Below are 14,493 nucleotides of genomic sequence, written 5' to 3' on the forward strand. Positions count from 1 at the left end.
ATCGGCGATCTGAATAGTAGAACAGGTAAAAGTAGTGATTTTACAGAAAATGATATTATCGGTAAATTACCTTTCCATGTTGTGTCTAACATTTTTAATTACTTACCGGATACCACTGTATGTGAAGCTCCTGCTATTGAGAAACTTCATATTTCATTTCTCAAGTCATTACTTGGACTCAGAAAATCAACAAATAATGTTTTTTTGTACATTGAACTTGGAGGATTTCCCTTGTATACTAGTATATTAAGAAAAGTCAGAATTTTTAAATATTGGTTGAAATTAAAGTGTTCAGATAATTGTGTACTCAAAGCATGTTATGATGAGATGTTGGAAAATGAAGACCCTAGGCTTCTTAATTTAACAGGAACTTTTAACTGTCGGTCTTGGGTATATGTTTGAAGAAACCAGTAACTGTTCAGACCAATTTTATAGTAATGTATTTAAACAGCGTCTTTTCGATAATTTCCAGAATGTTTGATGAAAGTAAATTTGTCGTCTAAAGGAAATTTATACCAAAACCTAGTTGATGATATTAAACTTCAGTCGTATCTTTATAAACCAGTTAAGTTTGATTACCAAAAACTTATTTCAAAGATACGTTTGTCTGCACATAATCTAACTATTGAACGTGGAAGATATATTGATATTCCGAGGCAAGAAAGAAAATGCATTTTATGTGATGAAAATGATATAGAAGACGAATACCATTTTATTTTTAAATGTAAGTGTTATGTAGACATTCGTCTTAATTTGATTAAACCATATTATTTAAAAAACCCAGTATGTTTAAACTTATTCAATTACTCAAAGTAGAAAATACAAAAGAACTTAACAATTTAGGAAAATATCTATCACTAGCAGATAAATGTAGGAAAGATTTGTTATCAAATCTTAATTAAATATATTCATTTTCAACTTATTAGATTAATAATATATTAATTGTTATTGTTCTTTAAGATTATTGTAAGATTTATTTTTGTTGAGTGTAGATGTATGTGAAGAGAGTAAGTACTATTTTGTAGAATGAATGATGAATTATGTAAGAGTGGATGCCTTTGTCCTTAAATGTATGTATATTATGTTATCCAATAAGTTGTAAAACTTACGGAATAAAGTTGAATTGAATTGAATTGACAATCTACAACATTGGCGCCATCATTAATGGACACAGTCCTTAAATGACCGAATGGTGTCAACAACAAAAAATAAACTATGCTGAAATCATCTATCTAACCAAACTGATAAGCTCTTTGTAAGTGGGAAATTAACAAAGCTTACTTTAAATCAGCAGATAATGGTAGAAATGGTCAGTTCTCACGGCGCGTAACCTTGTTGTCTAGCATCACGCTATAACTGTATGACAGTCATTATGTATTAAAATGTTCGTGACATGTTACACATACTTCACAGATATAAAACATAATAAAAACACAAGATTTGTGTTCCGGTTATATTCAGGGGCAATGACAAGGTAAGATGAATTTCCAAAAGCGCGAATTGTGATTGTAAACTGTCGGCAGATTTTATCATACACAAATAACAATATTGTTCCGTGTATTGATAAAACATCAGGTGAGTGCATATCAGTGGAAAATGATGAAGAACGTTACATAGATAATAAAGCACCTTGAGATACGTATCCTATAGATGCATAGATAACAAAACACCTTGAGATACGCATCCTGGAAATAGAGATGTTTTTTTTGTTTAGACACTCATATGTTGATGCTTCATACGTACATTTATATATTGCACATTGGCATTAAATTTAGCAATTGAATGCATTCCACAAAGTATATATTAACCATGAATAATGAAAATATTAATCATATGTGTAAAGTGTCAATATATTTAGACGAATATCACACATTACGTACATCGCAACAGTTTGTTTACAAGCACATTTTTTTGCTTACGTCACCATTTTTTTCGGATAGCTTGCGCTCCCCTTTTGGGATATTACATACGGGTCAGTTGTTTAAGGTCGAACCTTATTGGTCATTAGTGTCCATATCTTTTTCAGAAAAAGAGTTCACCGTCATCATCTTTGAAAATGTTATTAGTACATTTTTTGACATAACGAACTTAAGTGTCTGTTTCAAAAAAAAAGAAACCTCTCCCTCCATCTTCGCCACAAATATACCTTCAAATATGGTGTAATTTGTAATTTTGATGCTCATCTTTGCTTTTTAATATGTTTATTGGTGCGTTTTTATGTTCATTTTGATACATAATACGTAAGGCCAGCAACAGATGTGAGCCAAATTATTTGTACTGGCCAAATATTTTTACCAATTAAAAGTTTAGCGAGATGACCTGAAAAACAGCGATGTCTACAAAAACATATATATATGAAGAGAGAACACCCCAATTTAGCCACTTATTTCTAAAAACAAAATGACAAATGCCAGCATTCCTATTGCGCACGATTCTACAATAACCATTTAATCCCAGGAATCGTCGGATTCATATACGATACCCTATGCACGATTCAGAATATATAAGGTTTTGAATACCATGTGATTTTAGCAGGTACAGAACTGCTTGTGTTTACGGCAGATATTCCATTAGGAATAGTAATAACCTGACAGTCTCCCTCACTAGTCACTTCTATATGCAAGTGGTGTACGGGTGAATTGATCGCTATACCCCCCTCATCTAGATTCCTAAAGGAAAAGCCGCGGCTATACCGCGCAGTATACGTATCGGAACTCGAGATACGAGTTACAAAATCTGCTGTAAAAAACACACTGTAGTCTCCAGTTGTATCGACCTTCAGTCGAATTGGTTGTCCATTATATAAGGCATCGTGTAAAGTGAAAACTCCTTGATCAGAGGATGAGTCGGTAGAGTCCGTCCTGTATATTTCAGTCCAAACAGAGCTTGTATCAACTAACCAGCGCACTGTCGTCTTTGTGGTATGTTCATTCAGGTAAGTGTTCTGCTCAAACCCAAACTCGTATGTTACTATTTTACCCGAGGAAGATACTATTGTTACAGTTCTTTTGAGGTCGGTTTGCATGGTATCCGATACCAACTCCGACGAAAGTAGCGCATGTATTTGATAGGATTTCATAAATATCATTTCTACTGTGGATACACGTCCACCTATATCGACCTTGACCTCATGTCCAGCACTGATATAATTTGCAAGCAGCATAATTGTACCGTCACCTGTATTTGAATACACCACGTTCCAATTGTCGGCCATTAAGAAGGCGTACGACTCGGATTGTTTGTTGAATGTGTGAACATTTGAATCCCACCAATCGACCTTGTGGATATAACCTTCGTAATCTATCATGACACTTGTCCAGTTCGTCTTAGATGCGACCCATGAGAACTGTCCTGTCACATTCGTTCCATAGTACATGTCATGTAGAGGATATCGAGCAGTTCCCAGCAGGACCATGAAATCTTTCCCAGCAATAATTGCTTCTGTTAAATTGAAACTTGCGTCCGGGGGAGCACCAGACGTCTGAAGAACTTTTAAAGTGGGATAGTCAGTGGTGAACCAGGTCATCAGGACTCCGTAAGAAACTTCTGTTTGTGCACCGTTTGCCCAAGTTTCGACTCGAAGTGACCCTGTGGTGCATGCAAACAACACAATTCGGAGCAAGTAGGATGACTGTAAAACCATATTGTGTACAGACTGTACACATCTTCTCTCAACACCATCATGGTAAGTGAAAATAGCGTCGGCCTGCAATACAAGATCGTCAAACATTCCCGGTATTCCTTGTATCAGGACTCGCACTGCAACCCCTCTGTCGATGTCTGATATCAGCTCCGTCACGTTTCCATATGTCGTGTTGGTAGCGTCAGTGTGTATAACGTATCTCCTACGGTATCCGTCTCCACCTACAATAAAGCAATACTGGCTTGTAAACGTATACGTAAGTCTGGATAAACAGCGGTTTAATCTATACAAAAACTATTTATACGGATTCTTTTAAATACAAAGGTATCAGAAAAAAGGAATAAAAGTCTAGGTCTTTCGGAAGTTTAAATAATGAACCATACCTGCCATATCAATCAAAAGCGGGCCCAATTCATCCATTAGAACACGCTTTATCACCCACATTAAAATCTTTTTTTTTCTTTTTTTTTTTTGCGAATCTAACAACGTTCTTGAAAAATTAAGTAACATGAACAAAAAACAAAGCAAGAATCACAACGAACAGCTAAAACACAAAAGTAACATAAAGAATAGAGGATATCTAACAGTGTCTTCTGCCAAATATATTTCACAAGTGGGTATAATATTTTGATTCATTTTCTGTTTATTACAAGTTTATAGCAACATATACCGGGTCACCTTTGAATTGTCCCCATTGACCTTTGTAAGCAGTGTTTTTATTTTTCACAAGTGAAAAACTTTCATAGAATGAATAATTGTCTGTACTGTTACGAGAATTAGTTAAGGGTCTTCAGGCGGAATTGGGTATCATACATAGTTCGGACTGTCATCAACCAGTTTACTGATTCTTCTTATCATTTTGTTATTATGTTTTCGTGTCCTTATTTCCAACATGTCGATTCATCAAGTACCTCCTGCCAACCTGTTTATAGTCACCACGATAGCCTTTCTACGTCGTTAAAAATGACTGTAATGATATTACGTAATGTATTTTTCATTAAGAGTTTTCACTGCATACATGTTATGACCATAACAGAATACTCACTAGGGTAGAAGAAACACAGGGAATAGTAGCCCGCCTCGTTCAGACAGTTCCTGTCGTGCCATTCGTACGAGTACCTGGGTGACATAATGGTACAGTCTTGGTCCTCTGTTTCCCTATCGTCGTTTGGCTGACCGGAATCCCACGCAGTCCAACTGACCGGTCCGAACCTATTTATATAGGTCCCTTCCTCGTCCAGGTCATTCACATCGATCCAGTAGTAGTTAGATGTGGAAATGGACCCAGCGTCCTCACTGTTAACAGTGAAGTTATAACGATATCAATCATTTCAACGTACAGAGAAACAAACTCCTCAAAATGCGTTCATATCAATAAGGATTATGTGTTTTATATAAAAAATCTAACCGGATGTACCAAGCTTAAAAAAATACTTCTTGTGATTAAGAGAATACACAATAAAGTTGAAATCCCAGAAACAATAACGTCATTTATTATTTTTTGGATAACTTGAGTAAAGATGACTTACATCAACATCAATCTATCTTTCTAAATTACCAATATCGTCTGATATATGTGTTCACAAGACAACAAAATAAAGCATTAGTTCGCACATAAGCTTAACAAGTTTTTCCATAACAGCTCCGCTTGGGAGAACAGCCAGGTATCCTCCAGTGTCCTCGCAGGCGGTAAGGTTCACGTATGCATGGGAATTCTGCACGGCCCAATAACAAGTGTGATATTCGTTCAGCATAAAAGCATCCGACGGACAACCGGCAGCTAGGGAAATGAGATATGATAGATTTATTTTTATTTGAAGTATTTTGCACCCAGCATTTTTGCTTGTCTATAAGCATATAGAATACTTTGAAAGTGTTTTTAAACAACACGTGCTGATATACATAAATTAGTACCTGCTGATCCATTTGCAGAGTTGGTAAAGAGCGACTAAATACGGGGTCTTATCTTTTTACTTTTTACTTGAAATTTCTTTTCTTTCTAATGTCTCGCTTGAAACACTCATTTTTTGCATTTAGTTGATCTTTCGATAATTGAGAGAAGGCTTTGGGTACTGTCCCTTGTCAGAAATACCAGAGTTTCTAAAATACTAGTTGCTATCCCTGCGTGATCTTAAGACTTCAGATAGGCAATTCCTCTTCTATACATCAATCCTAAACATTTCACATAGCTTATCTTTATATAACATCCATCCTAAATATTTGACATAACGTCTCTATAAAGAATCCATCCTAAACATTTTATATAACTTATCCTGATATAGCATCCCTCTTTAACATTTCATATAACTTATCTTTATATAACATCCATCCTAAACATTATATATAACTTATCTTGATATAACATCCATCCTAAACCATTTTATATAACTTATCTTGATATAACATCCATCCTAAACATTTTATATAACTTATCTTTATATAACATCCATCCTAAACATTTTATATAACTTATCTTTATATAACATCCATCCTAAACATTTTATATAACTTATCTTTATATAACATCCATCCTAAACATTTTATATAACTTATCTTGATATAACATCCCTCCTAAACATTTTATATAACTTATCTTGATATAACATCCCTCCTAAACATTTTATATAACTTATCTTTATATAACATCCATCCTAAACGTTTTATATAACTTATCTTGATATAACATCCCTCCTGAACATATCATATAACTTATCTTGATATAACATCCATCCTAAACATTTTATATAACTTATCTTGATATAACATCCATCCTAAACATTTCATATAACTTATCTTGATATAACATCCATCCTAAACATTTCATATAACTTATCTTGATATAACATCCATCCTAAACATTTTATATAACTTATCTTGATATAACATCAATCCTAAACATTTCATATAACTTATCTTGATATAACATCCCTCCTAAACATTTTATATAACTTGTCTTTATATAACATCCCTCCTAAACATTTCATATAACTTATCTTTATATAACATCCATCCTAAACATTGTATATAACTTATCTTGATATAACATCCATCCTAAACATTTTATATAACTTATCTTGATATAACATCCATCCTAAACATTTTATATAACTTATCTTGATATAACATCCATCCTAAACATTTCATATAACTTATCTTTATATAACATCCATCTTAAACATTTTATATAACTTGTCTTGATATAACATCCATCCTAAACATTTTATATAACTTATCTTGATATAACATCCATCCTAAACATTTTATATAACTTATCTTGATATAACATCCCTCCTGAACATTTTATATAACTTATCTTTATATAACATCCATCCTAAACATTTTATATAACTTATCTTGATATAACATCCATCCTAAACATTTTATATAACTTATCTTTATATAACATCCCTCCTAAACATTTTATATAACTTATCTTCATATAACATCCCTCCTAAACATTTTATATAACTTATCTTGATATAACATCCATCCTAAACATTTTATATAACTTATCTTTATATAACATCCCTCCTAAACATTTTATATAACTTATCTTGATATAACATCCCTCCTAAACATTTTATATAACTTATCTTTATATAACATCCATCCTAAACGTTTTATATAACTTATCTTGATATAACATCCCTCCTGAACATATCATATAACTTATCTTGATATAACATCCATCCTAAACATTTTATATAACTTATCTTGATATAACATCTACCCTAAACATTTCATATAACTTATCTTTATATAACATCCCTCCTAAACATTTGATATAACTTATCTTGATATAACATCCCTCCTAAACATTTTATATAACTTATCTTTATATAACATCCATCCTAAACGTTTTATATAACTTATCTTGATATAACATCCCTCCTGAACATATCATATAACTTATCTTTATATAACATCCATCCTAAACATTGTATATAACTTATCTTGATATAACATCCATCCTAAACATTTTATATATCTTATCTTGATATAACATCCCTCCTTAACATTTCATATAACTTATCTTTATATAACATCCATCCTAAACATTTTATATAACTTATCTTGATATAACATCCCTCCTAAACATTTTATATAACTTATCTTGATATAACATCCATCCTAAACATTTTATATAACTTATCTTGATATAACATCCATCCTTAAACATTTAATATAACTTATCTTGATATAACATCCATCCTAAACATTTTATATAACTTATCTTGATATAACATCCCTCCTAAACATTTCATGTAACTTATCTTTATATAACATCCACCCTAAACATTTTATATAACTTATCTTTATATAACATCCATCCTAAACATTTCATATAACTTATCTTGATATAACATCCATCCTAAACATTTTATATAACTTATCTTTATATAACATACATCCTAAACATTTCATATAACTTATCTTATATAACATCCATCCTAAACATTTTATATAACTTATCTTGATATAACATCCATCCTAAACATTTCATATAACTTATCTTGATATAACATCCATCCTAAACATTTTATATAACTTATCTTGATATAACATCCCTCCTAAACATTTCATATAACTTATCTTATATAACATCCATCCTAAACATTTTATATAACTTATCTTGATATAACATCCATCCTAAACATTTTATATAACTTATCTTGATATAACATACATCCTAAACATTTCATATAACTTATCTTGATATAGCATCCATCCTAAACCATTTCATTACACCACAATCATGTATAGGATACCTATAATTATGTACAAGATACTGTCCTATTTACTATTAACGTAATCACCTCGCCATAGCATTGGTGATTAGATAGTGTTTGTATTGTGTGTTTGGATTAGGTTGTCAGAGTAGACATCGATACTACATTTCACAGATCCTGATCACAGAGGCATTCACGATTCGGATGGTAAATGATTACGAGTGGACTAATGAAATGAGGTTACCTGGTTACTTTGAAACTAGCCTTATAAGAGATGAATGTTCGAATATTGATTTGATTACATTTGATAGGATGCATCGTTGCCTTCTTTATGTTTATGCATGATCGATAACAGTAACATTAACTACACTCTGTAGTACTTAGCAACCCCTACAACGGTTTTTAACTTTCGTAGATATTTGTCACAAAATTATAGCAACCGTTTCAATTTCAATTACGCCAAAAAGGAATTAACTCAAGTTTAGTCTTATTACAAAACAATATCGCAGGCAAGGCTCAATGATGTACCGGTTGCCCTTTGGAATTACTCGTCAGTTGCAAGAGCTGGATAAATTTGTGGTCTTAATCGTTTTTCCTCCCGAATTTCTAGGATAAACCGATAAGGTTTACAGAATCGGCTCTAGTTGATCTGACTTTCGGTTTCATAGATGTCAGTATAATGATACCATTTCAGGAAGCACACTGTCATACCCAGGTGTGACATTCAAGGGCCATGGGAGTACCCAGGTGTGACATTCAAGGGCCATGGGAGTTTTCAGTGAGTGGACCTGTCATTCGTAAACAACGTTCGCATTTCCTTTTTGCATTTAAAGGATATCAAAGTAGGGAACTTAGTGATAAAACAGGTGTAATAGGTTCTCATACCAGCATAAACTACTTAAACAAAAATAGTATATCGCTACCGCCTTACAATGCTAAAACCAAACAATATATCATTATAATACCGACCTACAATACTAAAACCAAAACAGTATAGCATAATACCGACCTTCAATACTAAACCCCAAACAGTATATCATTGTAAAAACCGACCTACAATACTAGAACCAAAACAGTATATCATTATAATACCGACCTACAGTACTAGAACAAAAACAGTATATCATTATAATACCGACCTACGTACTAAAACCAAAACAGTATAACATTATAATACTGACCTACAGTACTAAACCCAAAACAGTATAGCATTATAATACCGACCTACAGTACTAAAACAAAAACAGTATATCATTATAATACCGACCTACAATACTTGAACCATAACAGTATAACATTATAATACCGACCTATAGGACTTAATAAAAAAAAAGAACTTCTCTGACTATCACTTTTTTTTAATACTTTTGACATGTTTTAAAGGATAACGAGCTATGTAGATGCGTTCCTTATTCCTGTTTTATTGTAATAAACTAAAAAAAATTGTGAAAGTAACAATTCTGCTCCTTGGCTGGAGAAAATCCTGTCATACGAGCATCAGCCTTAAAAGTCCTTACGTAACACTTTTTTGAACACCTAATAAAACAAGTAAGCAAAAAAACAATTGTAGTGTAATAAAAATATTTTAGTTATATATAATATATGAATGTATAACCCTACCTGTTAGGGTGTCCTCTGCCTTCTCAAGGTATGCTGTTGGGTTGTACGTGCTCTAGAATGCAATAAGAAGACACTTGGAAATTCAAAACTTGTTTAAAGCGCTCGTTCAGGTTCTGCAATTTCTGTTTTACCTCCGATAACTTAGGAAAGCAACATATAAAAGTGCCGTTATATGATCCGAAACTTATATCAGGTTAATCCTCCAAATATGGCTGGGATATAAATAGTCAAAATGTGGTCTTCTCTGGTAATTTTATATTATTAGCAGAAAAGACTAAACAAAGAAAAGAAAAATATCAGATAACTAAGACGTGAGTACATACATGTATGCACGATATAGTGCAATAAATGTACATAATTCAGTAATAAGGTCAATGATATCGTCGTCATTTCTCTGACCACGATTGTTTCTTTGATCACTTTGCTGATGTCAACACGAATATATCTAATTCCACTTACCTTTATTTGGAAAGTACAATTCGTCCGAGCCTCTATAAGTCCACAGGAAAAACCTTGAATGAGTTGAGTCAGATGTTCGCAACTAAAGTTTTTAGTGTCGTTTTGACAAATATTGAATCCAATGCACGAACTCTCCATTCCACATAACTGGGCACATTCTAGACGAGATCTCGATATTGACTGACCGTTCACGCCTCCAATATTCACGGCGGGGTCTAAATACGACACCTGTCCGCATGGTTGTATGAAGTCGGAAACCACACAATTATCCGTACACGTAACAAACACCGTAGAAAGCAGTACTAAATATATCACTACGAGAAACATACTCTAAGATATTAGCAAAACATCCAAACGAGTTCTTGTTCTTTATCTCTCTTTATCTAAATCGCTTAGATATAAGAAAATCTAGTTTTGTTCAGGAAATCATGCGAAGTATCTGAATTTTCACGCGGAGACGTAATCAACACTTTGTTTTCCATTTCCCAATCCGATATGATGTTAATTGTATATTTTACTAGAGATTTAGAAGAAAAAACGGTTTAATAGACACCAGTTAAAAGTGCCGCTTCTTTGACAGTAAATAACAATTCTACGATAATAATACCTATTGTTCCTGTGGCAAATGTGTTCGGCTTACTTAGGTGATACGTGTATTAAGATATTTTTTATAAACCAACGAGTATCTTCCAAACTATACCTAGTTACTCCGTCTAGAGATTCGCGCGAGAGATTCCGTTCTGATAGGCGACACAGCGTATCTGTATTGATCAGGTAACATGACATGCGTGTCGCTAAGCTATCGATTTATTCAGATTCAGACATGTTCTTCAAGTATTTTCAACTAGTCACGACATTTTGTTCTCTCTCTTACTGGTAAATCATCATAAAAAGGCTAAACAACACTGCATAGTGAGTATTTAAAACATTGAATTCCTAATTAAATCAATACCGACAAAGTTGAAAACATACATTTCAGGGAGCGTGAAGCTGGTTCCGAGTTCCGTTTAAGTAAAACGGAACTAATCATGTATACGCTTTGCGGGTCTTGGTACAAGTTCCGTAAAAGAAAAACAGAACTAGGAAGCAGTTCAGAGTTTCGTTTAAGAAAAACGGACCAGTTCAGAGTTCCGTTTAAGAAAAACGAATCTGAAGAAGAACAACTATATGTCAACGGGTGCAAAGGCAGTTATCAGTCACGTATACATTTTACGGGACTTGGGCCTAGTTTTCAGTTCCGTTTAAGAAAAACGAAACTAGGAACCAGTTCCGAGTTCCGTTTAAGATAAACGGAACTATGAACCAGTTCCCACTTCCGTTTAAGAAAATATTGCATACGTTGTAACTTCTGGGGGGAAAGGATGGCAACGCGACAATAGTGCTGCTGGGTGCCTTCTGCAGTATATTTCAGTGAGGCAGCACTTAAAAGTCAACATCTGTTTAGACATATAGACAACGATCAAGTTGAAAAACGTAATCAATTATTCGTCGTAACAAAGAGAATGCAGCTTCGCATAGAGCATGGAGAAAATGTCGACTCCTTATTACGTCACCGGGGAACTTTATACACAGGACTTGACGAGATATAAAATAGACTCTATATATGTTTTACATATTATTTTCTTATCTTGTGCGTCAGGAACCTATGGTTATATGGTGACAATGTCATAGAGTGGCAACCATTAGATTTTCATCCACATAAAAAATAACTTAAGGTTTAGGATTGTGTATAGAAAAGGAAAACCATCCCGAAATATATCTTACACGTTTGGAAAATTAGAAGAACTAACATATGTACACTTTCTGTACTTGTTTCCATGAGGACTAACATATGTACACTTTCTGTACTTGTTTCCATGAGGACTAACATATGTACACTTTCTGTACTTGTTTCCAGTAGAAGGACTAATATCAGTACGCTTTCTGTACTTGTTTCCATGGGAAGGACTAACATCAGTACACTGTCTGTACTTGTTTCCACTAGAAGGACTAACATCAGTACACTTTCTGTACTTGTTTCCATGAGGACTAACATCAGTACACTTTCTGTACTTGTTTTCATGAGGACTAACATCAGTACACTTTCTGTACTTGTTTCCATAAGAAGGACTAACATCAGTACACTGTCTGTACTTGTTTCCACTAGAAGGACTAACATCAGTACACTTTCTGTACTTGTTTCCATAGAAGGACTAACATCAGTACACTGTCTGTACTTGTTTCCATTAGAAGGACTAACATCAGTACACTGTCTGTACTTGTTTCCACTAGAAGGACTAACATCAGTATACTTTCTGTACTTGTTTCCATGAGGACTAACATCAGTACACTTTCTGTACTTGTTTCCACTAGAAGGACTAACATCAGTACACTTTCTGTACTTGTTTCCATGAGGACTAACATCAGTACACTTTCGGTATTTATTTCCATATCATCTCCTATACTCATTCTTCCATTTGTACATGTTCCACTTACTTGAATAAATATTGTTTAAACTAGATAATATTGTTTGGGCCATTAAATATGTTGTGTTAATGACATACAACGGGACAGGAATGGCCACGTGATTAAAATGTGGTTGCATTTACTCTCGACGATCATGATATTAAGAACAGGCCTGACACCTTATTTAACCATGCAACAGAATGATACACCCATCTTTGAATTTTTACGTAAATATATGGCAAGCCAAGTTATCATTATTCATGAAGCAATGTTGATGAAGTAATTAACCAAATTATATAAGATATCTTAAATACTGCATAAGCTATATTCCATAATAAATGACATGTTATGAACTTGACAATATATCCTTTATACTTTTCATTATAAGACATCTTATATAGTATATAAGCTATCACAATGTATAGAAGATATCCTATTTATATAACATAGTAACACAAATGACGGAGGAAGACAATTTCATGACTTGTGCCCTGACCGGGCCTCGAACTCACTCATACATCATAAAGTATATGAGGTAAATTATAAAGAATATTAAATGAGATATCTTACACACATGCATTGTATGATATATCTTATCTATTTTATGAGATATAATCTAACATATCTTAAACAAGATATGAGATACCTCAAATACCATGTTTTATAAACATATAAGGTACGTGTATCTTAAAAGAAGTAAAACATAATATATAACAGGCAAAAAATCTTATATACATTATAAAATGTATAATAAATATGATATCTTATATAATTTAGAGAAGTTCTGGATCAACACTGTTCCATGATAAAATGAAAACTAAGGTAGCTATATAAACTTAGTTGTACGTATATCATTGAACACGTATTTCCTGCGAGACGGGGACATGATGAAATGAATGTGGGGTAAAGTTAAATGGATTTACTGATACTGGACTGTAAACAAAAACCCTCAAATATAAGTGTCATCTGTTATAGTTTAATATTGAAAGTTCTCTATATCCCATACTGTTTGTGTCATCGTACAAACTGTACTTACGCCTTATTTTGCAAAAGTTAAAATTGTACATGTATTTTCGTGGTTAAACAATTCAACATAATATATATATCATAAAAAATAATACAGACCTAACATGCATAACCTACATACAGATCCTTACCAGAGCGTCAACATTGTACCAGACACCCTCGGCCCCACACTCGGCCCCAAACTCACCCTCATATGGACAGTAAAATTTTACAAAACATTTGCATTTCTCTTTTACTGTCCATCAATGAATATCAATAAGTTTTGGCTGATATAATAGTTAACATTAAATACCTTTCAATTTTGATGCCTAAAGCTAAATTTTACACTCCATGAAATAACCCACTCTACAGTCCAGCTTTTGTTGAATACCATTATAGACATTCTAAAAAGATATTGGTGGATATTGCATAAAAAAAGAAAGAACAAAAAAAATCGCTATTTGATATTAAACCATTCATGATTTTCCTATTCAAGTATTTTGAGTTTTGAGTTGAAGACATAAAAATATCAATAAAACAATGTGTTCCTGGAGTATGGTACCTCTGCCTTATATTTGAGAACATTCTGAC

The 14,493-nt window shown here is 33.1% G+C and overlaps 1 protein-coding gene across 1 annotated transcript; it reads right to left on the bottom strand.

The window, feature by feature from the left end:
• Positions 1 to 993: 993 nt before the first annotated feature.
• LOC117332076 lies at positions 994 to 11,592 on the bottom strand. Its single transcript, XM_033890964.1, has 4 exons — positions 9,994 to 11,592; positions 5,258 to 5,423; positions 4,689 to 4,939; positions 994 to 3,864 (listed from the first exon to the last, which is right to left on the bottom strand). The coding sequence occupies exons 2-4, from the start codon at positions 5,395 to 5,397 to the stop codon at positions 2,495 to 2,497; spliced, it is 1,761 nt and encodes a 586-aa protein (XP_033746855.1). The 5' UTR covers positions 5,398 to 5,423; positions 9,994 to 11,592; the 3' UTR covers positions 994 to 2,494.
• Between the last annotated feature and the right edge of the window lie 2,901 nt (positions 11,593 to 14,493).

Source organism: Pecten maximus, chromosome 8 (assembly GCF_902652985.1).
Source record: "Pecten maximus chromosome 8, xPecMax1.1, whole genome shotgun sequence".
Taxonomy (NCBI): domain Eukaryota; kingdom Metazoa; phylum Mollusca; class Bivalvia; order Pectinida; family Pectinidae; genus Pecten; species Pecten maximus.

Excerpts from the sequence above, each read along its gene's own strand:
- LOC117332076 (XM_033890964.1), bottom strand. The coding sequence starts at position 5,397 with ATGCTGAACGAATATCACACTTGTTATTGGGCCGTGCAGAATTCCCAT. Across the intron at positions 4,940-5,257 it reads GAAAAACTTGTTAAGCTTAT|TGAGGACGCTGGGTCCATTT; the intron begins GTGCGAACTAAT and ends CACTGTTAACAG. Across the intron at positions 3,865-4,688 it reads CCTGTGTTTCTTCTACCCTA|GTGGAGACGGATACCGTAGG; the intron begins GTGAGTATTCTG and ends GCTTTATTGTAG.